This window comes from Pelodiscus sinensis, chromosome 9 (genome assembly GCF_049634645.1).
Source record: "Pelodiscus sinensis isolate JC-2024 chromosome 9, ASM4963464v1, whole genome shotgun sequence".
NCBI classification, from domain to species: Eukaryota; Metazoa; Chordata; order Testudines; family Trionychidae; genus Pelodiscus; species Pelodiscus sinensis.
The window spans coordinates 54,890,376-54,915,278 of NC_134719.1; the positions used below are offsets into that span (position 1 = coordinate 54,890,376).

Here is a 24,903-nt window from a genome sequence, read left to right on the forward strand (position 1 = left end):
CATATTTATGTGGGGTTTTGGCCCTGTGGATTTCACAGTAGTCATATATCTCAGATAAATCCACTATTCTCTGTTCTACCGGAACACATGCAACAGGATGCAGAATTCGCTTTCATTGGATTCTGTGAATAAGTGACCACGGGATTTATGCTACTGTTGGAGCTACAAAGTTTCACCACGGAATTTAGCAAATGAAGAGAGCAAAGATAGTAGAAATACAGAAAAGGAAACAATTTCACAGTAGTTTGCATCTGCATACCTATATTACAGACTACATGTGGTAATTTAATGATATATATTTCATTGTATGCTCTTCTTTAACACAGAATCAGAATGTTGCCCAGGTACTAGTTTTGATTAATTATTTACACTAATAATTTTTGCCCTGAAGAATGTATCACCATATTTGCTAATTATCTCCACTTGAAACTCAAGCATACAAGCAGCAAAGTATCCACCTTAGGAACTATTTCAATACTATTTTGCTATTTTATCATGAAATGCACAGGTTTGTTACAGAAACATTGAAATAGGTAAAATTGAAGTGCATTTTAGAGAACACTATGTAAAATGAAAACCACTCAGTTCTTACTTACCCTCAGCTTTTTAACTCTGGCATTAATTACCTGGTCAAAATTTAATAACTTATTTACTTGACAATAGCTTTGCAGAGCAGGTTTTATAGCAAAAGCCAAATAAAAAAACATTCCTGCAGAACACAATTACCAGGCCAATTATCAAGTACCAAGTTATATCTGCAGAGAAAAAGTGGGAAATAGGACCAGAAAGAATGGCATCTTCATTTCTCTGACTTTTTGACAATAGTCTTTTCTGTGGAAAATGCTTGTTCCTGTAGCTTAAGCTCCATTTACATACAGTTTTTGAAGAGAAGGATGCAATGTGTTTCTAACCATCAGGAAGATGAAAAGATTTACCTTAAAGCATGCAGAAGTGATTAGGCTGAATAATATGCCGGTCTGTGTCAGATAAATGCATAGATGAATTAGAAATTGGTACCTTTGATATTATTTCTATATAAATGTGGCAGTAGGCTATCTGTGCTCACAAAGTCAAAACATTTTTGTTACAAAAAATATTGCCTTTCAAGAAGAAGAAGATGAATTAGACCATCTCATGTTCCAAACCTAACGCTCCTGTCTGATCCATTTGCTTTGACAAAGCAAAGTAGCCATAAAGTCAGCTTATCTGTGGGGGACTTCTCCATGGAAAGAAACATTTTTGTGTGGTTTGTAGCTAACATAGTGCACCTCTCTCTCTCTCTCTCTCTCTCTCTCTCGCACACACATATGATCAGGGGACATTACATGAGGGAAGGGACATAGCTAGGACATTGCTATACCTCACTGATTCATGGCTGACCATATGGCCCCTGAATCTGTTTTAATTTACAGCAGGAACCTGCCATGTCCTATGACAGCTCCATGATTAAAGGAGCATAAAAGTGGCGCAAAAGCCACTTTTGCCTCACTTTTCCAATCTAAGTTGCCACAAGTGCAGCCAGGTCAGAAGAACTAGCCCTTGATGTTTAGAGGCATTGGGACAGACACAAGGTATTGGGGTTTGGCTGAGTCATCTCTAATCTGAAAGTGCAGGGTGGAGAATGTTTTTCGTGTGAGCTATGAGGTGAATAGTTAAGAATAATAAATATGATTGGAGGAATCAAGATCCATTACTGAATGGTTTTCAAACAAAAATGGGAGACATTTGCAAGGAATATAATTCCAGCAGATTTTGCTAGCTGTTTTTCACTAGATTATTCGAATTTCCCACTAACCTATAGGACACAGTAAGTTTTCGGAAAAGGAAAACTCACATATTTTAAATTAGGCTGGATCCAGACATCTTTAATAATACAGACTGCTATGTTGTCCTAATTGCTTTTTATGAGGTTAAGAGAACTATAATTAAATTAAGATTGCATCAGCTTTAATAGCAGACGTAATCAGCTGCACTGATGTCTAAAAGCAGCAGGAAATTACACATTGTGTTAGAACCAGTTGTAAAACTTACAGCTCATCTGTCATATTCATTATTTTCTGTGTTGAATCTGTTGTTTTAGCCAATTGAGTGACAGTTATGGAAGAGCAAACAAGTGCCAGCTTGGAAGAAGATTTTGAAGGGCAGGCTACACATACAGGTAAAGAAACAAATATTAAAGGACATTTTAGCTCATTGTTAATAATAATCAGTGTGGAAATGTGTAATTTTAATTTGCTGAATATCTGGCACAGGTATATACAAGATCCATTTTCCTGACTAATTCTTACCCCCTCTTGGCTGGACAAGATAGGCAGGGTTGTATTCAAAGCCAGCCTTATTAGTTCTTAAAGGAAAAGGCTGCACAGGACACCAATCAGCAGTGGCATGGTCCAGAGCAAATTTGATGTAGGCTATTTTGCCTCAGTCATTATCAATCTCCTTTATTTCTCTGTATTGAAAACAGCTGTGACCCACTAGCACTGGGCTCTCAGTTTTCAGTCATAAAGGCTGAAATCCGGGAACCTTATTTCCTGTATGTCTTTGCCAGAGACATTAATGCCTCCTAATGCAACAAGCAAAAGCATAATGTGAAATCTTAAAGCTCTCATTTTCATAGGAGAAATCATTGCTAAAAATTCATTCACAAACACTTTTGTCATGGCACAATATAGCTATTAAGAGCTTTAAACCATCCTTGGTTATTAAAAGAAAAGCTGTTCTTCTTTTCCCAGTGTTTAGTGGTTATTATTTTTGAAAGGCCTATTGTAACTCTAACAGGTGGAACTGAACCTGAGACCTCTGGTGCTTTAGTGCATGAACCTCTACCACTTGAGCTAAAAGTCAGATGGCTCTCCACTAAGGCCGTAGAGCACACTCATTCTCTTTGTAAGTGGTCTAAGTGCCACTACATGGGATAATACACCACACCCAGTAGGTGTGTGGGCTACACTATCACGGTACTCAATGTACAGAACTGGCAACCATGCTCCTAACCCAGGATACATACAAGCATACGGTCTAAACAGCTCTTTTTTTCCTCCATGCCCCAAATTTTCCTGTGCCCTTTTTTTCAGTTCTATGCTTTGCAGCACTTCTTCCCAAATCAGCATTGTTCATCTGTGCCATGATTTCAAAAAAGACCCTAAAGTTAGAAGCCCAAACAGGGATATAGTAGCTGTTCAAGGCTGTTCCCCACTGTGGCAGAAGGTACTCTGAGTGCAGAAGGTAGGGGCCCACAGAAGACCTTAACAATACCCTGCCTTTAGGCTCTGCTTAAAAGCTCCCCAAGATCACAGATTCCCTGGCCTTGGGAGATAGGCTGCCACCACTAAGTGAAAACCTTTCTTTTTGAAATCAGGAAGAAAGCACTTCAACTTCTTCTAGAGCTCTTTTACCACAAGAGAGCGTGGGGGTGGGGGTGAGAGAAAACAAACTGCAGTGCACTCAAAGCCTTTAAACATGCTCTTTGTCCAAAGATATTGTTTCCCTGAAACTAACAAACCAAATAATTATGGCTCTTTATCTCTCCTAGGGCCCAAAGGCGTAATCAATGATTGGAGAAAGTTTAAATTAGAAAGTGAAGACAGAGACTCTCTTCCTTTGAGCAAAAAAGAGATCCTCAGACAAATGTCTTCACCACACAGATCTTTCAGTAAAGAAGATAAGGACACCAGAGAGAGATTCAGTCGTAAGGTAACTAGAGAACAACAAAACACAGAAGTAACGACTCTATGTAAAATGTGGTATCAGCACAGGAGAAGAAACTACTGAATATGACTGCCACTGATTCCCACTTTCTTTGGGTCCTTGTACAAATCACTTAACACCCTCATCTCAGTTTTCTGCAGCTGCAAATTGGGATAATACTGAACTACTTCAAAATGATATTGTGAAGTCAATGTTTATAAAGCTAAGTTGAATATGGAAAGGCTATGTATGAGGCATGTTAGCACTAGTTGCTGAAACTTAGCTTGGGACCCTCTGAAAAACAGAAGGTGTTTGAATTAATATAAATAACATACAAAGAGATCATGAAGGGTCAGATTATGCTATCCTTCCTCACAATGAGCAATATTTTATTTTGCAAGGAATCACACCGAAGAAAATGAGACTATTCATAGAGTAAATAACTACTTTGTAGAAAGATAAGAAGCATCTGGCGCCAAATGCACATGAAATAGAACACATCACTTGATCCTGACAATCTGGCCAACTGTTGACCAGTGATGACTCTTCTATCCTTGTTTAAGGTTAATGAGAAGGCTGTGGTGAGATAATTCTCAATACAGGCAGTCCCCGGGTTACGTACAAGATAGGGACTGTAGGTTTGTTCTTAAGTTGAATCTGTATGTAAGTCGGAACTGGCGTCCAGATTCAGACACTGCTGAAACTGACCGCCAGTTCTGACTTACATACAGAATCAACTTAAGAACCCCAGGCGTCCCCAAGTCAGCTGCTGCTGAAACTGATCAGCAGCTGATTCCAGGAAGCCCGGGGCAGAGCAACTCTGCCTGGGGCTTCCTGTAGTCAGCGCTGGTCAGTTTCAGCAGAAGCTGACTTGGGGACGCCTGGGGCAGAGCAGCTGGGGTGCTACTGGACCAACCCAGCAGCACCCCATCTGCTCTGCCCCAGACGTCCTGATTCAGCCGCTGGTGAAACTGACCAGCAGCGGCTGAATCAGGACCTGGGGCAGAGCAGCTGGGGTGCTGCAGGGTTGGTCCAGTAGTGCCCACGGGCGCTGCAGGACCAATCGGCAGCGCCCCAGCTGCTCTGCCCCAGAGTCCAAAACAAAAGCCTGGTCTGCTGGGGGGGGGGAGCACACTAGCTGCGCCCCCCCCCCCCCCCAGCAGACCAGGGACACGGGGAGCAGAGCCGCAGCGGCAGCGGGGTGCCGCGCCTCTGAGGCTTTGCTCTGGCAAAGCCTCTGAGGCACGGGACCCCCCACGGCTGCAGCTTCAGTCCGGGTGCCTGTGGTCTGCTGGGGACTGTCCCCAGCAGACCACAGGCACTGGGTCTCATGCGGCAGCAGCGGGGGTTCCCGCGCTTCTGAGGCTTTGCTCTGGCAAAGCCTCAGAAGCGCAGGAACCCGCCCGCTGCTGCCGCTTGGGTCCCGGTGCCTGTGGTCTGCTGGGGACGGTCCCCAGCAGACCACAGGCACCGGCACCCAAGTGGCAGCAGCAGCGGTTCCCGCACTTCCGAGGCTTTGCTCTGGCAAAGCCTCAGAAGCGCGGGAACCCGCCCGGTGCCCCTGGTCTGCTGGAGATGGTCTCCAGCAGACCAGGGGCACCGGAGCAGCTTACGAACGGGGCTTTCTCGCCCCAACTTCCGGGGCGAGAAAGCTCCGTTCGTAAGTGCGGATCCGACGTAAGTCGGATCCGCGTAAGTCAGGGACTGCCTGTATCTAGCTGTCTTGGATCTCCTTCACTCTTGTCAATCTGGGTACCACTTAGAAATTGTTCTGATTGCCTTGGTAAATATTTCCTCCTGAAAACAGATAAAGACCAAGTGGTGAAATTATGGCTCCACTAAAGTCACTGGCAAAACTTCCACTGTGTTTCTTTGCTGATATTGTTAAATAGATCATTGCCTACAATTCTGTATTCGCAAGTAAAGAGAGATAAGGTTTCCATTCAATGCCTTAATTCCCCTCTCACCAAGTTATGGGCAATTCTTCTTCCCAAGAATCTTCTTATGGGGGGGGGGGCGGCTGTTCCATAGATGACATCCTGTCCCTCTCCTTTTTCAGTGACTATGTAGGTTCCCTCAATAATATAATACTCTCTTCATGTTCACAGATGAGTATGCAGGAGTATGAGCTCATCCATGACGAGCAAGAAGATGAAAGCTGCCTACGAAAATACCGCAAACGCTGCATGCAGGATATGCATCAGAGGCTGAGCTTTGGGCCCAGATATGGCTATCTGTGTGAGCTGCAGAATGGGGAACAATTCCTGGAGGTCATTGAAAAAGAGCGAAAAACCGTCATGGTCATTGTTCACATTTATGAAGATGGTGTCAAGGGCTGCGAGGCGCTAAACAACAGCTTAACCTGCCTTGCTGCAGAATACTCTACTCTGAGATTCTGTAAGATAAAGGCATCTAACACAGGGGCTGGAGACCGCTTCTCAGCTGATGTGCTCCCAACTCTGCTCGTCTACAAGGGTGGTGAGCTTCTGAGCAATTTTATTAACTTTACTGAACAGTTCAGTGAGGAATTTTATGCGGTGGATGTGGAATCTTTCCTACATGAGTATGGGCTGCTACCTGAAAAGGAAATTCCAGCACTTGGAAATGGCAATACAGATGATCAAGATATTGAATAATTAGGAAGAAATACAGTTTGTCACCTTTTCTCCTTCTATTGCAATTGGATCTCAACAGAACCCACGATCACTTAGAGAAGCCTGTCTCTGCTCATTACTTTATATGTAAGATACATATATAAATATTAACTGTCAGCATGTGAACTTTATTTAAAGCACATTAACAGTTACTCCTGTACGTATTTATTTCTATTCAGTTGACAGTAATAGCATAATTAGGATAAAATACTGGCAATGAACTTTAGAAAATTAATGATAGATTTAAACATAGATCTTTTTAGACCCTAACCCTGTGCCCAATACATCCAGACTAATTTCAGTCAAACTGAATCAGGTCCTTCTATATTTCTTCTTCTTTGCACATAAAAAAGCATCCTATGCATCTACAGCAAGAAAGGGACGATAGGCAAAATCATCACCTGAGTGAAGTTACTTGCAAAGCTCCTACTGATTTCAGTAGGGACAGGGTTTCACCCAATAATATTAGAGCTAAATCAATATGTGAGCAATCACAAGTCACACGTATAAGAAATGTAGGTCACAATGTTAAATATTTGGTTGGCATAAAACTTTTAATAATTGTGCAAATATGGACTAGTCATTGCTAAAACAAGAGCTCATTTTGAGAAACTAATACAACAGATACTTTAACGTCTTTGTTAATGCAAACTTTATCAGCTGTTTTCCAGTGTAGTGTACCACCATGTTCTGACTATTGTTGTTGCTTATTTGTAATCCCTGAGCAATTACTTTTTATGTAATATGAATGCTATGAATATATTATACATTATGAATAAAGCTTTTAAAAGAACCAAATCTTCAATAAGAAAAGTGAAAATCATTCAGAAAATGTACCTTGATGACCCTAAAGGCAGTACCACAGTTTCCAACTCATTAGAAAAGAGTTCACCAAACTCAAATTTTGAAACGTTATTAAAAGGAACATATGGCGAAACAAAGAGGCTGTTTGGAGTGAAGGTTGAAGCATGGAAAAATATGTTCTTTCACTGAGAAAACTTCCTTATGTTTTCTAGTTAAAATCAATTACAGCACAACGAACAACAAAACACAACTTGTTCATTTGTTACATTTTGAAATCATTCATTGGCATGATTTTGGGCCAATGAGAGAGATCAAAATGTGAGAAACTAGCAAGTTGTGTTTTGTTGTTCGTTGTACCTTAATTTGGTTTGCTGCCATAAAGTGGTTTGATATTGATAACACCTCAGCTTATTAAGACTTACACATTTACCAACCTAGTTTACATTGCATTTTTGCTACTGTTTGCTAGGTTTTTGAGTTTTATTCCTGACAGGTAACAAAACTACACTAGTAAGATTTATTTTATGTTCAAGGAGAGATCAAACATGCAGAATGTGAATTGATTTTGATGGGAGCTAAGAATATAGAGCTCCATTAATCTTCCTAATGGTAGCACCCAAGCCACATGCAGAACATTCATTGGCCCAGCTCCAACATCAACTCCTTGATGTGTTACTATTCTAATAAATATTTCTTCCTTGCAGTCATCCAGAAAAATATTATAGTCATAATTCACAGTCAAGCCATTTTCAAACACAATGAAAAGATTTCTATTCATGAAGGATGGCAAAACATGCCCTTTTTAATATATTTTCCACCTCAAACTTAAAATATGCTGCTTTTTAAAGTAAAGTCATTAAAACGGGACTTATGCCTGGTTTAAGTAACATTGCTGTTTGTCTGCTGAACTGCAATTAATATTACCAGAAAACAACTCTAATGACAGACTTCCGTGTTGCAATAGCAGAAATGTGTGCCACAAATGTGTCAAATGTCATTGGACCCTAATACCAAAAGAATGGCACTAAATAGCGACAGTTGCATGTAAGTGCATTATAGGTATTGATGGGGAAGGATACATCTCATCTCGTGTTGTTTCATGAACTATATGAAGGACGATTCCCCAACTTTCAAACACAAATCCACTTTGCACACCTGACTCAATCCCAACTACAGTTTAGACTATTTCATATTGTAAAATGATTGACAATATTCACTTCAACCAAGAACTTACATGACACAATGCTGGAATGAATTCTCCAAGAGCTGCTGAGTACAGTTGGCATTTTACATTAGTCAAATCCTCCACTATGGTGTTTGGTGAAATAATGCAGGCAGCACTGTGCTCTTCCAGAGCAGCCCCTTGCTGCCCCCTCATATTTCTGTCCATAACTAAAAGTAATTGCAGTTGATCTTATACAACATTTCTATGCTGATGAGTAAGGGGTTGGGTGTGGTTTTTAGGAACAGTTGCCATCTGAATGGGCAATCACCACCAAGTATTGGGCTTTTCTCTCTTTACCTGTAGCATAAAGTGAATCGTCAGTGGCATAAAGGAGAGAGCAAAGGGACGCAAATGATCATTTATGGTGAAGTAGTACCCTGCTTCCCCCTCCCACCCAGCATAAAAATAAAATGTCAAATACATCAGAAGCTGCATCTCTAGCTGGCTTTAAAGAAATAAGCCACCGTATTCCAACTCAAGGGGCAGATTGTGAGTAGGGTGACCATATTTCCCAACGCTGAATACAGGATACCTGGTAAAGTTACTCGTATTCAAGCAAGTTCAAGGGCAATCAATCAGAACTATGCAATACAAATCTCCAAATTAACATCAAGTTGGCTGAGCCCCTGTTAAAAGGAAAACCTGTGTAGCTGGAGTCTTTTTATTTACCTTCTTATCTTTAAGGTTTGTGCAGGGAGAGGTGACACACATTCTCATAGCCCTCTCACACAGGGATGGGGTGACTGACTGACCTGTCCCAACCTTCTCTTCCTAGTGGTCTCCACCCTCCAAGCGTGGTTGCACCCCTGGGATGGACTCGCCTCTCTTGGTACCTGGTGCCATGTCTTCTCAAGGCAATATGGGGTGGGAGTGAAGCATACAGGGTCATAGCCCTCCTCCCCCCTACCAGATTTCTCTCAGGATTCACACCAGAATGTGGAAAGCAGCAACCTGTTAGCACTGTGCAGGAGGGAAGGGATGGGATGTGCTGCCAGCTGAAGGGGGCTGAGGTGGGGATAGGGATGACTTGTCCTGAATGTTTCCAGATATCTCTTCCCTCCTCTCCCCCAATTCTATCTCACTAGGAGCAGCTTGTCCCTCCCTGCCCAGTGTAGAAAGGTGGCTAACACCTCCAAGCTGCAGTTGGTCACTGACACTACCCAGGAGTTGCCTCCTGTTCCCTGGCTACAGTGCAGGAGAAAGGGGTTAAGCTCTAAGGATGCATTGTGCCCCAGGGCCCAGGGAACCTGGCTGCAGGGGCTTCAGTGAACCCTCCCAGTGAGGTGGCTAACCAGGGAGAGGGCCTAGGAGACTGAGTAGCCCCACACTGCCTGGATGCAGGACCCGAGGAGTGGATGCTAAAAGCCCCTGTCTGAGGAGTTGCAGGGTCAAGTGCAAACAGGCTGGAAATAGCTTCCGCCCTGCCACTACAGAGCTTATTGGGAAGAGGGGAGGGCAGTTTCTGCATGTCAGAAATGCGTAGGCCTTTGGCGCATGTGGGGCTTGGCTTTCCCTAGGTGCCAGCCCAGCCAGAGGCAGTGGGAAGAAGCTTGTTAGTCAGCACTTGGTGAGCTGAATAATCTGACCAGGGGCTGGTTCTCTGCAAAGCACTGGGAGTGGAATGCACCCGGCCAGCAGGGAGGGAGGAGGGATATAGAGGAGAAGCAGGCTGGAGTGTGTGTGAAGGGACACAGCACAGAGAGGACCCTGAGAGGGGTAGCATGTAAAGGGCAAATGGGTAGGCACTAAGAGTAACATCTAACCTTTAATACGTGTAACTGATGCAACAAAACTTCCACTGGGTGGCAATGCAGGACCCAAATATTATTAGCAACAACACGTCACAGAAAGTGGTTATTGTGACTAGGGATGTTTAAAATTCAAGTAATTGGTGTAAGCATTTGGGTAACTGATAAACTCATGCTTATCAGTTACCTGTTTAAATGGCTACACTATTACATCCCGAATTGTGATGGGAGATGGAGGAAATGCTGAACCAGTTCAGCTCCAAGAGGGCCCAGCTATAAGGGTTCAACACCCAGGAAACTATACCCCCACAAGGGACCAAAACCCCAAACAAATCCAACTTACGCAGAGAACGCTCATAAGGTTAGCACGCTTTATCAATGAAAGAGAGAAATGCACACTGGTTGCTTCCCCCCAGTAACAATTATTTACACTGGGCCTGATAATAAACAAAAGTGCTTTTATTAAGTACAAAAAAGGAGGATTTAAGTGGTTGCAAGTGAAAACAGTCAGATCCAACTAAAAAAAAAGTTACTGAACAGAAAACACTTAGCTAATTCTAAGAAGAAACTTGTTACATTCAAATTCTTACCCTAAAGAACTGTTTAGTTGATTTTTTACTGACTTGGATCTACAGCTTCTTCAAAGTTCTTTTGTATCCTCTAGGGTGTTTCAGGCAGTTCCCAAAGCCAGCTGAAGATGAGCTGATTGCTTCCCTTTGCTTAGACAGAACTTCCCCCAGGACAGGAACCCTTTGTTTTGCATCTCCCATCTCCATGGAAAATTATCAGATCCAGGATGGATTCCAGTACCAACAGGCACAGTCACATGTGTTTCTAGGACCAACCACAGTTTGGGCTCACAGGACAAACAATGCTATTCACGTGTTGTTGAGTTGATCACAGAGCCATTAAGTTTCTAGAGCCTAAGTGATGGACCTCATTGGCACATTTAGAATTATAAACAAATCCACACTTCATATTTCTAACTTCACATACAAGAGTAGGATATACAGATCCAGCAGATTATAACTATAAGACTGATATATTACATGACCTGGCTGCATATAGCATCTTCAAATTATATATATTCATAAGCCAATAATCATAAGTGATGGGAGCATCAAAATCTTGACAAACTTAAAACTATAGCTTTGATCACAGCATTAATCAATATTTCTTTGCAGAAAAGAGAGGCAGGATTTGTGTCACATATTGTAAATCACTGCATACTAAATTCTTGAATGATAGAAAGGAAAACATTTAATGAACCCATGGAACAAAACTTCAGTGGACTTCAATCGGACAGGAACTCAAAGCGAATCTGTTCATTTGCTTCAGTACGCTTTGGATCAGCAAAATTAAAACCACCATTTTTGGTTGTGTGTGTGTACACTGGCAAAAATGGGACCTGTAGTTCATATCTGGTATCACTCCACTGCAGTGAGCAATAGTAGAAGCTATGGTGTAAACAGGGCTCGCCTGTTGCAATTAAAATATCACACAACCTTGTCATCAGCAGTAGAGCTGTACTAGTGGAGAAGTATGGATCCCAACATACACAAGTCCTCTCAGGCCACCTTTTCTAGGGTTCAGCTGTATAACTTTATTGATTTCAGTAGTTACCCATGTTATTTAACATGAAATTCAATCAACCAGTGTTCCCTCTTATTTTTTTCCATCCATGTGTGGAATAACTTTTATGTGCACTGAGGCATGTGCAAATGTGCACCACAAGTACAAACACATGCTGCTGGCTATGGGATACTCTGCTAATCAGCTGGGCAGCATTTGAATTTCTCCTGGATGGCCACCCAAGCGCTCATCAGCTTACAGGGAACACTGAAGCCAACACCTATAAAATAGACAATAAATTTGAAGCCCCTATATTTAAAGCAAAAATGTCAAACCAACAAAGTTAATACAAAGGCAAGAAAAATAAATGCATACAGAAATGTGGATCGAGGTTTTCAAACCTGCAGTACATAAACTTACACACTTCAGCAAAATAATTGGCCAGGTTTCTGTAAGTCTGGAACAACACCCAGCTGTTCCCACTGAGGTTCTACTACTAGATTTTTCACTCCAGAATATTCAAAGCAAATGAATATGCAGATCTCTTCTGAAAATCTTCATTATAATTAAAGTGAGAGGGGGAACCTCAGATTTTAAGTGGATACTTCAGAAACACTAAATGTGCCATAGTGAAAGCTTAGAAAGGGTGTAGAACTGAGGGAGGGATAGGGAACCACTATTAACTGGTGTGATTAAATGGTTGGCAATCCTAATATGGTCTATTTATTAGTGGTTTGATGGATCCTATTAGAATTGCCAACCACCTATAGTCACACAAACCCAAATACCTTTGTCCCACCCCCGCCCCAAACCTTCCCAGAGACCATGCCCACACTCCTCCCTTCCATTGATTGCTCTTCCTCACAGTCAGTTTCACCAGGATAGGGAAGGAGTTTGGGGCACATGAGTAGGTGTGGGCTCCGGGTTCCAAGTGTGAGAGGGTGCTCTGGGCTGAGTCTGGAGTAAGGGGAGGGGTTCTAGAGGAGGTGTGGGGTGCAGGCTTGGGAGGGAGTTTGGGTGTAGGTATGGATATTTTCCAAAATGGTGCACTCTGTTCACTATTTCTTATGTGAAATATCTTCAAAAAGCAGTAACAATGCAGAATAGGCTGTAGAGGAAATATTAATCTGAGGCAGATCTGGAGTACAAGATATCCCAAAGCATGAAAAAAAAACCTTACATACAGAAACAGCTACCTATGCCTGCCACATATGGGGTAGATCCTCTTCTGCTTCATTATTTTCAGAACTACTGTTCAATAAACACATTCTTAATAAACAAATTGCATAAAATCCTGAAGCACAATATAGAACATACCTCTCAACCTATTGTACACCAAGGAGAACATTATTGGTCCAGGAAACTGTTAATAAGATTGATATTCTTTAGTCCTTCACAATTTTGTACAAAAACTAAGAAGATTTACACAGAAATTTGTGTGGGATAATGGTAAAAATTTGAGGGGTGGGGAGGAAGAGAGTGACAGAGTTCTAATTTTGCTTTTTTTAGAAGCAGGCAAGGTTCCTTTAATTACAAAGCTTGTAAATAATTATTTAAATGCTAAGACTAGATTTCACTTGGTCAGTTAGGCCTGGTCTACACTACACTGGAAGGTCAAAGTAAGATATGCAACTCCAGCTATGTAAACTGTAGCTGGAATCAATGTATTTTACATAGTGTTTCCCCACTTTCCACACAGCAAGTGCAAATGCTCCCATTGGCTTCCCTTCCTCCTCCAAAGGAGCAGGAGTACTGGCACCAGTGGGGGTGCCCTTTGAGTTTAATCTAGCAGGTCTCACTAAATTGAACCCCAGAAAATCTACTGCAGCAGCGTCCATCTTCCGTGTAGTACAGACTTGCCCTTTGGGACATGAAGACCTGTGATCCCAGACTGCTGATATTTTTAAGCCCTTAAGACAGATGCAGTTATATCAGCAACACTGTACTTTTATCAGCACACTTTGGGTGTGTCTAAACTACATGGCTCCATCGATGGAGCAATGTAGATTATGGCTGATCTGCAAAGGGAAATGAAGCCGCGATTTAAATAATCACGGCTTCATCTACATTTAAATGGCTGCTACGCTGAGCCGACAAACAGCTGATCAGCTGTTTGTTGGCTCAGCGCGCTAGTCTGGACGCTCCCTCGCCGACCTGAAAGCCCTTTATCGACCTCCCTGTTATGCCTCGTAGGATGAGGTTTACCGGGAAGGTCGATAAAGGGCTTTCATGTTGGCAGGGGAGCGTCCAGACTAGCGCACTGAGCCAACAAACAGCTGATCAGCTGTTTGTCGGCTCAGCACGGCAGCCATTTAAATTTAAATGAAGCCGCGATTATTTAAAATCGCAGCTTCATTTCCCTTTCCCAATCAGCCTAATCTACATGGCTCCATCAATGGAGTCATGTAGTTTAGACACACCCTCAGTTTTGCTCATGGCGAGAGGGTGTGGGTGAAATAAATTATAAAAACTGTACAGCTGTGGCTTTGCCAGTCCACATTTTCAACTCAAAGAAACTCTTTGTCTGTACAGTACACCAGTTTCCTATACTAAAAAGTAGTCCTAATGTAGACATGTCCCAATAAAAAAAGATGGCAACATTACATAGAGTTAAATAGAGTGGGTTCATCTAAGTAGACAAATAGGAACCATGAATTCAGCAGTTCTAATTCCATCCCCAATACAGACTCCTTCACATGTAAAAATTGGAACAGAATTACTTGTATAGTTCAGACAGATATTTGTGAGCAGCTTTTATTAATCAAATCACTAAAGCTCTATTTGGCAGTTCACATAAATAACAGTTTACCAGCCTCAGAGTTCACCATCCGAGTAGGCAAAATGCTAACAAACATAGATGAGAATAACATACAAAGCATGCAAATGGGCAGTTATGACGGGTACAGAGCCACCTCATTTATACATACGCACGATAACAGCAGCAGCCAGTCAACAATTAACATGTTTCACAAATGACTATTTTAAAAGAATTAATCTTTGTAACATGACTTTTCCCAAAAGTATACATATCCAGCTTTTCATTAACACCCCTGAGCACTAGCTGACCAAGAGATTTATTTCTAGTAGGGAGAAATCAAATGCCAACGTCAAGAGCCCCTTCTGGAGAATGCTTTGGCAGCCACTCCTCCCTTTTCAAATAAAAGGGAATAAGTTCCTTCTACCAAAAAATCTACCAAATTTCTGTCAAATAGCATGTACCTGTAAAATAAATTTGCAGCAGGAGGACATCCCTACACTCTATCAGGAGCTTTGTTTCCTTGTTCCCTCAAGTTGCTCCCCTCAAACAAAGCGGTGAGAAGGAAAGGGATTGGATTACCACCACTGCCCAATACAAGCCTCGACCATGCTCCCTCTCAGAAATTTAACCTCTGGCCAAAAGAATTCCTATAATTTCAAATCTGATGTGTTACTAATGCTTAATGAAGGGAATTCCCCATTTGCACTAAGAGTCAGTCTAACTTGTCTTGACTCTTAGCAAGTCAGCAGTAATTGTAAATTTCTGAACAAACAATCGAATTTTTTGTATGTTAATTGTTTGGAGCATGTAAAAATCAGATGAATAGGCTATGTATGTAAATGTTATTCCATTTGCAAGTTATCTTTTATTCAGTTTTCTAATACTTTATGCTTGATTATGCCATAGGCTCAAAGCTTTCCTGCAAGTTCCAGTACCTTTGCATCTAAACTCATTAAGCTGCAGTACAAAAGGTTAAATACTCTTCGGGCTGGTATATATCAATTTATATAGCAACTCAGAACTATACAGATGTCAACAACTTTTAAATAAAGGTGACATTTGTTAACTTTATTTCAAACATTTTTCCTTTAGGGTAAAGCAATAATTTTGCCCATAATATATAGTTTAAAAGACAGCATAAACTGACTTAATTCATATCCAACATTTTTTAATTATTTGTCATTCCAATCTACATATTTGGGATATGAATATCTGGGGAATTATCCGATAAAGCATTCTTAAAGGAAATATAGCAATTGAGTCAGTCAGGATTAGATGGATAAATCAGATCAAGATGAAAAACGAAGCAAATATAAATTCACCATTCATCTTAGAGGTTTAATTATTTCATTAATTTATGATTCAAAGCTTTAGCCAAGATATTTACATAGTGTATGTTGGTCTAAATTGGGATTTTAGGGCTGCTGCGAACTATATGAGTTAACCTGACACACATGCTTTAACAAAAAGAATGTGTGGAGTGAAATTCTGATGCCATGGAAATCAGGATTTTGCCATTGACTACAATGGGACCAACTTTTCAATCGTTGTCTTTTTAAAAAAAAATATTTTAATGGTACTTTAGTCAATATCCATGTTAAAGACAAGACCTGTCATAGTGGGTAATTAAAAAAGGGCAAATGTTAAGTTCCAATAACCTTGAAAATGTCTCTTAAAAATACATTTATAAGTTTTTAACAATGAAACTGTAATCAACTAGCATAGGGAAAGGGGCATTCTACCTTTTTGCTAAACAATTCTTCCTGGAAAATGCTATTTTACAGGTAATTTCCACCAAATATATCTTCCTTTAGTTTCCAGGAACCTGATCCATCTACAGTATTTACATGATGGAACAAGACAGCTGGATAGATCTCTACAATTTAGAACACACCCAATGATTGTGTTTTAGACAACGTTTAGTTGCTAACATATTAAATCTTTGAGGCTCCCACCTTGCATTAATGTAAATACTTGTCAATGTTCCCATGATGATTAGATGCCTTCTTTTGCTTGGAGTCTAGTCACTGAAGTAATTAAAGGAGAAGGTTACTGCAAAGACTGCAACTGCGGCAGCTATTACCACACCTAAAATGATAAAGGAAATACAACTTCTGTGAGTGAAGAAGAGTGTACAATCACCGCAAGCCAGGGTGTGTAGAAAAGGAAAAGTGGGAACAATAAAAGTATTTTTTAACATTGCTGAGTAGCACTAAAATGCCTAAAGATCAGATTATATTGTTAGTCATATAAATTCATTCTATAAGACAAAAAGTGCAAAATCCTACAGAAATTCAGTTAATCATCTAAATTCTGCTCTTTTGGTCCTAGACATCAAAAATTTAATGCATCAACTCTACGTTATGGCTTAAGGACAGTAAACAGACCTACAGATTAAAGGTTTTGGATAAAGGGACATCTAAAACATGAATTAAATATTGCTTCAGATACTACATTTCCCCCCACACCCTTAAGTTCCATGGTCAGTTTTTGTAGTTTTACAAACACATTTTCCTGTGGTCTTAGAATCTCTCTCTCCAGTGTTATAGATTACACAAGCAGGGCAAACTGGCTGAATGTTGAGAGGAAAGGACAGTCATATGCACAAACTAAACACACACACACACAAAAATAAGTTTTATGTAATCTGCAAGTTATAAAAATGTAGGTGTTACTTGTTAAAATACTAAATAAAAGAAATGTCATGGATAGGTAGGCTTCAAGTTGTGTGGCAGCAGTTCCCCTGACTAATCGAATACCAAATATAAATCAAGATGGACTGAGGTCGGTCACATTTTCATAAAGATGTACTACAATTTCTCTATACTTTGCTCACAAGCTTGATCACAAGCACTAGGGATGATCATGCAAGAAACGTTGACCGAGTAAAGACTTCTAGGATGGCTGGAATTTGTTACCAAGGTAGCATAGCTTGTCCTTGCAAGCAGCTTAACTGTAGCCTCATAAGCACCACTACAAGCTAATTGATATATTAGCTCTATTCATCTTGAAAGAAGCCACTTGCCCGCACCCTTACTTGATTGTCAAAAAAGGGCACATAAAAATAGTGGCTTCCCAGAAAGAAATAACTACTTGTTTTGAGGGCAGTTTTCTTTATTATGTTTTGTGGAATTTAGATCTGGTGCTGATTCTGAGATATTCTGACCTCTTAAAAATAGTTCCCCAGATGAGAGTTGTGAGAGGTTACTGATGTTGTATTTAAAACCACCACTACTATATTGTTTTTCTCATCAGGAATAAAGCTTCTTTTTAAATATCATAATTTCCCACCCCCATGCTGTCCCACCAATATTCCATTATTTGCTTTGGATTTTATCCTAAAATGCTTAACACGTTGGTCCCATGCAGCAAACATGTAAGTACATGTTTAACTTTAAGCATGAGAGTCATCACACTGATGCCAACAGGACTACTCACATCAATAAAGTATGATCATAAGTGCCTGGCTAGCTCAGGGCCACAATGCAACTAAACCAGTCGCAGAAGTTAATCTATGCAACCAGCTACTGTAGGCTACAGGCTCTGACTTGGAAAAGATCCTAAGTAAGGATGGTGCAAAGCTGGCTGACTTCAAGACATGGCGCCTTCAGCCTAGCATCAGCAAGACAGTCTCTAGCCCATTCCAACTCTTCGTACTAACACTAAGAGGCAATTTATCATCAGAATGAATGGTCAGAGGCTGAAGCATGACCCTCGACAAAAACTCCCACACAAAAGCCACCTGAGCAAGATAGCAGCAAACATCAAGATGTGCAATAACCTTCTTAGCAAACTAACAGGTTCTTTATGGGGAGCAGATACTCCTGCCCTAAAACCCCAACCCTTGCTATCTCATACTCAATAGCGAGGTACTGTGTGCTAGTCTGGAGACGGCTGGCATGTACCAAACTTGCTGATGTGCAACTTCTCTCAACAATTATCAGAAGGTTAGCTGTGTTAGTCTCAATCTGCATAAACAATGAAAAGTCCTGTGGCACCTTATAGACTAACAGATTTATTGGCGCATAAGCTTTTGTGGGCAAAGACCCACTTCGTCAGATGCATGTAATGTTTCATTGTACTCTCAACAATGTGCATCATCACAGGAAGTCTCTAAATGACTCATCTTCCTTGGTTCCCAGTTCTCAGTCGCATTGCTGCCCCTCATAACAGGAGAGAGACTGCAGCTGGTAAGATGTTTGAGAAGTACGTGTGAATCCAAACTTGCCCTTGTTCAACCTTTTTTTTAAACCCACCCTCTATACTTCTTTCATCATGCCACACTGTGTCTGAGGCTGCCATGCCAGTATGTGTCAGCAGAATCCCTGTGGTGAGAAGGCTGGTGCTTAATATCAACCATAAGTTCCTTTTCATAAAATCATGAAATGCCAGAACTGGAAGAGACCTTGAGAGATCATCAAGTGCAGTCCCTTGCCCTCGCAGCAGGACCAAGCACAGTCTAGATCATCCCTGTCAGATGTCTATCCAACCTGCTCTTAAATATCTCCAGTGATGAAGATTCCACAACTTCCCTAGGCAATTTATTCCAGTGTTTTACCACCCTGACCATTAAGAAGTTTTTCCTAATGTCCAACCTAAACCTCCCTTGCTGCAGTTTAAGCCCATTGCTTCTTGTCCTATATCCTCAGAGGCTAAGGAGAACAATTTGTCTCCTTCCTCCTTGTGACACCCTTTTAGATACTTGAAAATTACTACTATGTCCCCTCTCAGTCTTTTCTAAACTCTTTTCTAAACTAAACAAGGCCAATTCCTTCAGCCTTTCATCATAGCTCATGTTTTCTAGACCTTTAATCATTTTTGTTGCTCTTCGCTGGACCTTCTCCAATTTCTCCACCTCTTTCTTGAAATGTGGTGCCCAGAACTGGACACAACATTCCAACTGAGGCTAATCAGTACAGAGTAGAGCAGAAGAATGACTTCTCGTGTCTTGCTCACAACACACATGTTCATGCATCCCAGAATCATGTTTGCTTTTTTTGCAACAGTGTCACACTGTTGACTCTTATTTAGCTTGTGACCCATTATGACTCCTAGATCCCTTTCTGCAGTACTTCTTCCTAGACAGTTGCTTCCCATTCTGTATGTGAGACTGATTGTTCCATCCTAACTGGAGTACTTTGCATTTATCCCTATTAAACTTCATCCTATTTACCTCAGACCATTTCTCTAGGCTTTTGATAGTCTCTTCTGCTCACCTGCCTGGCTTTGACTACCACATAGTCAATGGGCTCTTCTCAGCTAATTCTGGACTGGGCAAGGCACTGTCAACTAGCACCACTGGGGTTTTGAGACAACTGAAGTTGCTTCATGGCAGATGAAGCAATGATACACAGTTGAGGAGAGGCCACTAACCAAATTCAATAGTGGGCTCAGAGAGCTCTATGTGGCTCCCTAAGAAAGTTATTGCTTGGCTCAGCAAATATGCAAACACTAAATAAATAAATGTTCAGTAAATTGCAAAACTTAGCCATTGAAGAGTGAACTAAATAACTTTTTTTGCCTAACTCTCTGAATTTTAACAAGCACAAAGCTTACGTCACCTCCTCCTGATTTACTAACCTTATGCTTTAAGCTCTAAATGAAATTGTCACTTACCATGTCCTCGCATCCTGAAATTCACTATCATTTGCTCCCACAACATTGTTAGTAAAGACTATACATAACAGTTCTAGAATGCCTTAATGGGCTTACTGGAGGTAACATACCCATGTTTTGTTGAAGTTTCAATAGAAATGTGGCTTTTGTTAACTGTATCTGTTCCATGTCATCTGTGCTGTCGACAGGTGGATTTATATCAACTGCAAAAAATTAAGAGATATGTTTAGTAAAACAAGTATTTATTCAATCAAAGTTTAGAAAAGACACCTATATTTTGCAATCACAATAATTAAAAAAGGACATTAAGTTTATAATTCCTGATCCTCTTTATTACTGATCATTTTGTATTATCAGTAGTAATAAGTATCTGTACTAGAACTTGTCCTGTTCAACTTATTTATTGATGATCTGGAAAAAAGGGTGACACTGAAGTGCAAAATTTGAAGACAATATAAAATTATTCATGATAGTTAACGCCAAAGCAGACCTCAAGAAATTACAAAGGGATCTAACAAAACTGGATGACTGGGTAACGAAGATGAAATTCAGCCTAGATATGTACAAAGTAATGAACATTGGAAAACCTAATCCCATATATACATATACGATGGATTCTAAATTAGCTATTATCACTGAAGAAAAAGATAGCGAAGTAACTGTGGTTAGTTCTCTGAAAAGTTCTACCTGAAGTGCATCAGTGGTCAGAGACACTTGCTTTTACCTGTCAATCATTATTAAGAATGGGACAGAAAAAATGAGATCATGCCACTATATAATTCCCTGGTCCTTGGATTCTGTGTCCAATTCTGATCCCCCAATTTCAAGAAGGTTATACAGAAACGTAAAAGTTCCAGAGAAGGGCTACAAAGATGATTAAGGGTAGAAAATGGCTTCCATACAAGGATGGTCTAAAAAGATTAGAGACCAGTTCCGGTATGATTGCTCTTATGTTCTTTGTAATAATATTAGCAACAACATAGCATCAACAGAATCCTAAGCACTTTACAAACCAGTTAAGGAGATGAAAGGTAAAAACTATGAACAAACACTTAAGTGACATACATTGCAAGGGCCATTTTCAACAATGACTGACACTTGGGAGCCTAAGTCACTTTTCACTATTTTACCCAGTACTGTATCTCCAATTCCAAAAAGTTTAAATCTTAGCCTCTAGCCCTCAGCTTCTATTCAAAGTAATGAGCATATTTTTGGAAATACCTTGTTACAGTAATTGAGACATTTAAGATGGAATTTTAGAAATGATCACTTAAAAGAGGTTTCAAAAGATGAATGCTGCTCATGCATTAGGCTGGACTTTGTTCTCCACTGGCAGATGGACAATACTCTTGAATGCTCTTGGCCATGCAAATTTTGAAACCACAGCAGCTTCATTTTCAGTATGCCAGCAGCATTTGCATACATAAGCAGAGTGGTGTGGTCCTTGTTCCTGTTGAATCCAGGTGCACCAATTTCACCTGCACTAACAAGGGTTGACGATAGCAGGCGACACCAATGGAGTCCCATTTCACCAGGACTGTAGAGGTTCTTTGGGGTTACATCATGATCTTGAATCAGAGTCTTAAACAAACAATAGTTCTCTGTGGCCTCACGATCAGCATATTGTTTCTCTCCAGAGATATCAAGCCTTCGGATACTACAACACATCTTAAAGCATGCCAAACAATCATCAGAAAAAATGCAGGTCTCAGTCATTTACATCTGCTGATAAAAGTCCCTGACCTTTTTGGTCAACATTGGGCCAGAAATTGTAGCTCCCTCAGAATGTTTTAAGGAAAACCATTCGTAGATCACGTTGTCTAATTGCTCCAATTTTGGTTTGTGCAAAGTATGGCATTTCTTTAATTGCTTTGCTCATCTCAGCACTGGACACAAATTTAATCAATTCTGTCTTCTTTGCCTTACTATCATAGACGGTCAACAAGCTAACACCAAACTCTTGCATCAATTGGCTCCTATTTTCTCCTCTTTTAAAGTGCCTAATTAAGTCCAGTTTTTGGATTATAGTGAGCACAATCCATTTTCTTTTCTGTCCAATGCCTATTGCTTGTGTACTTTGAACAAAACTCTAGACAGTTGAAATGCTGATATACAACACAACTCAGAAGAAAGCAAAAAACACATCAAGTAACTATTACATATAAAACACGACAGCCTTAACCATCTTATTCTATAATACAAGTATATTCAAAAAGTGTAATTACACTAGTATACACAAGAACTACAAGATATGAAGTCAGCCAGATTTAAGCTTTGATACGTTCAGTGTAATGTCACAAACGTGAATAAAGTCTGTTTGTTCTATTTAGTCATAACCCCTTTTGCAGTCTAATCTGGTTCTTTACTCAGATGCTATATTTACCTGTGTTCATTTCCTCAACTATATGTATTGCTTCCCCATGCACAACTTGATCCAACATCTCAAAAAAACGCTCTTGGATTTCCCCAGCGGTTTCATCTCCAAATTTATAGTCACACAGCATCACATTTGATCCAGCAATGGGGGCAAACACTCTGTGAGGCAGAGCATGATACTCTCTCTCAGAACCTAGAAAGGGAAAGGAAATAAAAACTTTATTGAAGCTAATGTTTTAAACGTGTACATAGTATATAGGTGGAGAAAAAAATGTTGTACTTCTTGGTGTCATGCTTGGATTATCTAAAATTTTTAAAGTTTTGTTTAAGAAGTCACACGATACATACAGTACATGGTCAGCATTGACCCAGATTTTGATGTGAAAGTTTAGCCATACACTTTAGTATGTGGGTAGATCAGTCCTGGAGAGTTTAACAGATAGTTAGTTGTGGAAAGCAGGTATGTTAATGAGTGGAGTTTCTCCCTCAGTCTGTCAGTATCTAGTATAGACTGTCTGTTGAAAAATACAGTGTGCCAAGGAAGTATTTGGGCTACTTCACTGAAGGCATCCCTTGTTGGCGGTTCTGCTCATCACTCTTGGTACTGCCAATGTTCATGATGTGTTTCGTGTACATACCCCTAGATCACCTGATGGCACCCAAGACCATGAGCCACCGCACCCGTCGAGCATTACATCGACCAACTCTATACACTTTTAACACTGGCTCGTTGTTGCAATCCCAAGCACTCAGGGCTCCAATACCTCATGGATTTGTATCTCATAGCCCTGAGCTCTCAGGGTGTCGACCACAGGGACATTCTTCTCTATCTTCCAAGATCAAGCTGCTGTTTTTGAAGGGAACCATGACATCCACCATAATGATCTTCCTCTGTTTCTCATTGGTGATGATGTCTGGGCATTGCTGGCTATCCGTTCCGGGAATGGCAGAGTTGACAGAAACCTTACCCAGGTTCTAGGGATCCTGGATGCTGTTGTGGCGCAGGTGCCAGGCTTTGGAGTGAGGCATTCAGCCACACAACATGTGGGGCAGCATTTCACTGGCGTAGCCACACTTCCTGCACCACTTGTCCTGATTCCCATGGTGGATTGCTCCATTTAGTGGACCGCATCATCCAGGCCTGGTGGATGAACAGCCAGCCAGCCAGCCAGCCAGAGAACCAGCTGCAGGTGCCCCCAGTTAGGAAGTGTGTAACTATGGTAAAGACTTTTCAATAATCAGCATACATTATACATACTGCTGTAAAAGCATTGTCTAAGACGTCGTTAAAAGCCTGATTTTAAATATTTCCAGCCTAAACCTCACTGGTTCACGCAAATTTTAACCACTTATACTTGTAAATTGAAATTATATTCCAATTAGGGAAGTAAAATCCTGTGTAATTAGTTAACCAATTAAAGGGGGGCCATACCTCCCCATCCCACCCACTGCGGCCAGGGTGGAGCAGCCCATGGTCACTGGCAGGAGCTGTTGCAGGCATCTGGGCGTCCATTAAGGATGGTGCTTACTGGTTAACCTTTCATATCCCTAATTCCAAATAAAACTTTTCATATATTTTTCATATAACCCTCTCTTCATTGGTCCTCAGACATAGCCAAATAATCTTAAAAATGATTATGAATGGAGAATGTCGACCAGGAAATGATACAAAGAACACTCTCAGGAAATTTGGAGATAAAGAAGTTGAGGCATGTGCCAAACAGTCCACAATTTCAGCCTCAAAAAATATAACAATTATTGGCTTAGGGCGACAATTAACACCCATGAAGTACAAGTGCCACCTAGAGAGAAAACAGAAAACTGCATGAAAATAATAAAATCTTTTACTGCCACATTCCCCATTTCGGATAAAGGTAGCTAAAGCAATATTTACGATTAGTTTTTTTCTCAGTATATAGCATAATAAATATAACGTACTGTCATCCTAAAGTAGATGATGACTATTTAGCAACATTCAATTTTCCTTTTGTCTTATTAAACAGTTTGTCTTTATTTTAAAACAAACAAAAAGCCACAAGGCATCTTCCATCTCTCCAATTAGCAAATCTTAGGTAGGAGAAATTAACATTTTACGCAGCTGATGACATGGCATTTGTCATTAAAAAAAAATTCCTTTAAAATTATTATACTCTATGTAGGATAATGAATGGAGTTTGAAGGATCATCTAAGCTTGAATCAGCTAAGATGGTATTGGTATATTAACTTGCTCTCATGGTCTGTAATTATATTAAGATAATAAACTTTGCTATTATGAAGAATAAATATAGTGAAAATAATTCTGGCCTTGAAATGAATATCCAATAGCCTTGCCATTTCTTCAATGTGCTGAGCTCGCATGCAAGATCTGTACCTTTTTACTTAAATGTAAAGTGAATTTTGTAGATTATATATATGAAATCCCAAAGGAGAAATACTACACCACATGTACTATAACTTGTACA

At 40.5% G+C, this 24,903-nt stretch overlaps 2 protein-coding genes across 5 annotated transcripts in view; one reads left to right on the forward strand and one right to left on the reverse strand.

Annotated features, from left to right (window-relative positions):
* The first annotated feature begins 2,097 nt into the window (after positions 1-2,097).
* On the forward strand, positions 2,098-7,020 carry PDC (phosducin). The gene is made up of 3 exons (XM_006110863.4): positions 2,098-2,158; positions 3,533-3,693; positions 5,796-7,020. Exons 1-3 carry the CDS (start codon positions 2,098-2,100, stop codon positions 6,321-6,323), a joined length of 750 nt encoding a protein of 249 aa, XP_006110925.1. The 3' UTR covers positions 6,324-7,020.
* A 3,539-nt stretch (positions 7,021-10,559) lies between these two features.
* ODR4 (odr-4 GPCR localization factor homolog) overlaps positions 10,560-24,903 on the reverse strand; it is a 35,843-nt gene continuing 21,499 nt past the window's right edge. For 3 of the 4 annotated variants that reach the window (XM_006110864.4, XM_075936753.1, XM_075936752.1), the window contains exons 12-14: positions 22,448-22,633; positions 20,175-20,267; positions 14,431-16,536 (exon numbers count right to left, since the gene is read on the reverse strand). In XM_006110864.4, coding sequence (XP_006110926.1) covers positions 16,469-16,536; positions 20,175-20,267; positions 22,448-22,633 — 347 coding nt within the window. In that variant the 3' untranslated portion in view covers positions 14,431-16,468. Of the gene's footprint in view, positions 11,971-14,430; positions 16,537-20,174; positions 20,268-22,447; positions 22,634-24,903 lie in introns of those variants that run through there. The other variant, XR_012906026.1, reaches the window with a different exon arrangement.

Bases quoted from the DNA above. Each gene is read 5' to 3' on its own strand.
- PDC (XM_006110863.4), top strand. From the start codon at position 2,098: ATGGAAGAGCAAACAAGTGCCAGCTTGGAAGAAGATTTTGAAGGGCAG. The intron at 2,159-3,532 runs GTAAAGAAACAA...TATCTCTCCTAG, and splicing joins AGGGCAGGCTACACATACAG to GGCCCAAAGGCGTAATCAAT. The intron at 3,694-5,795 runs GTAACTAGAGAA...TCATGTTCACAG, and splicing joins GAGAGAGATTCAGTCGTAAG to ATGAGTATGCAGGAGTATGA.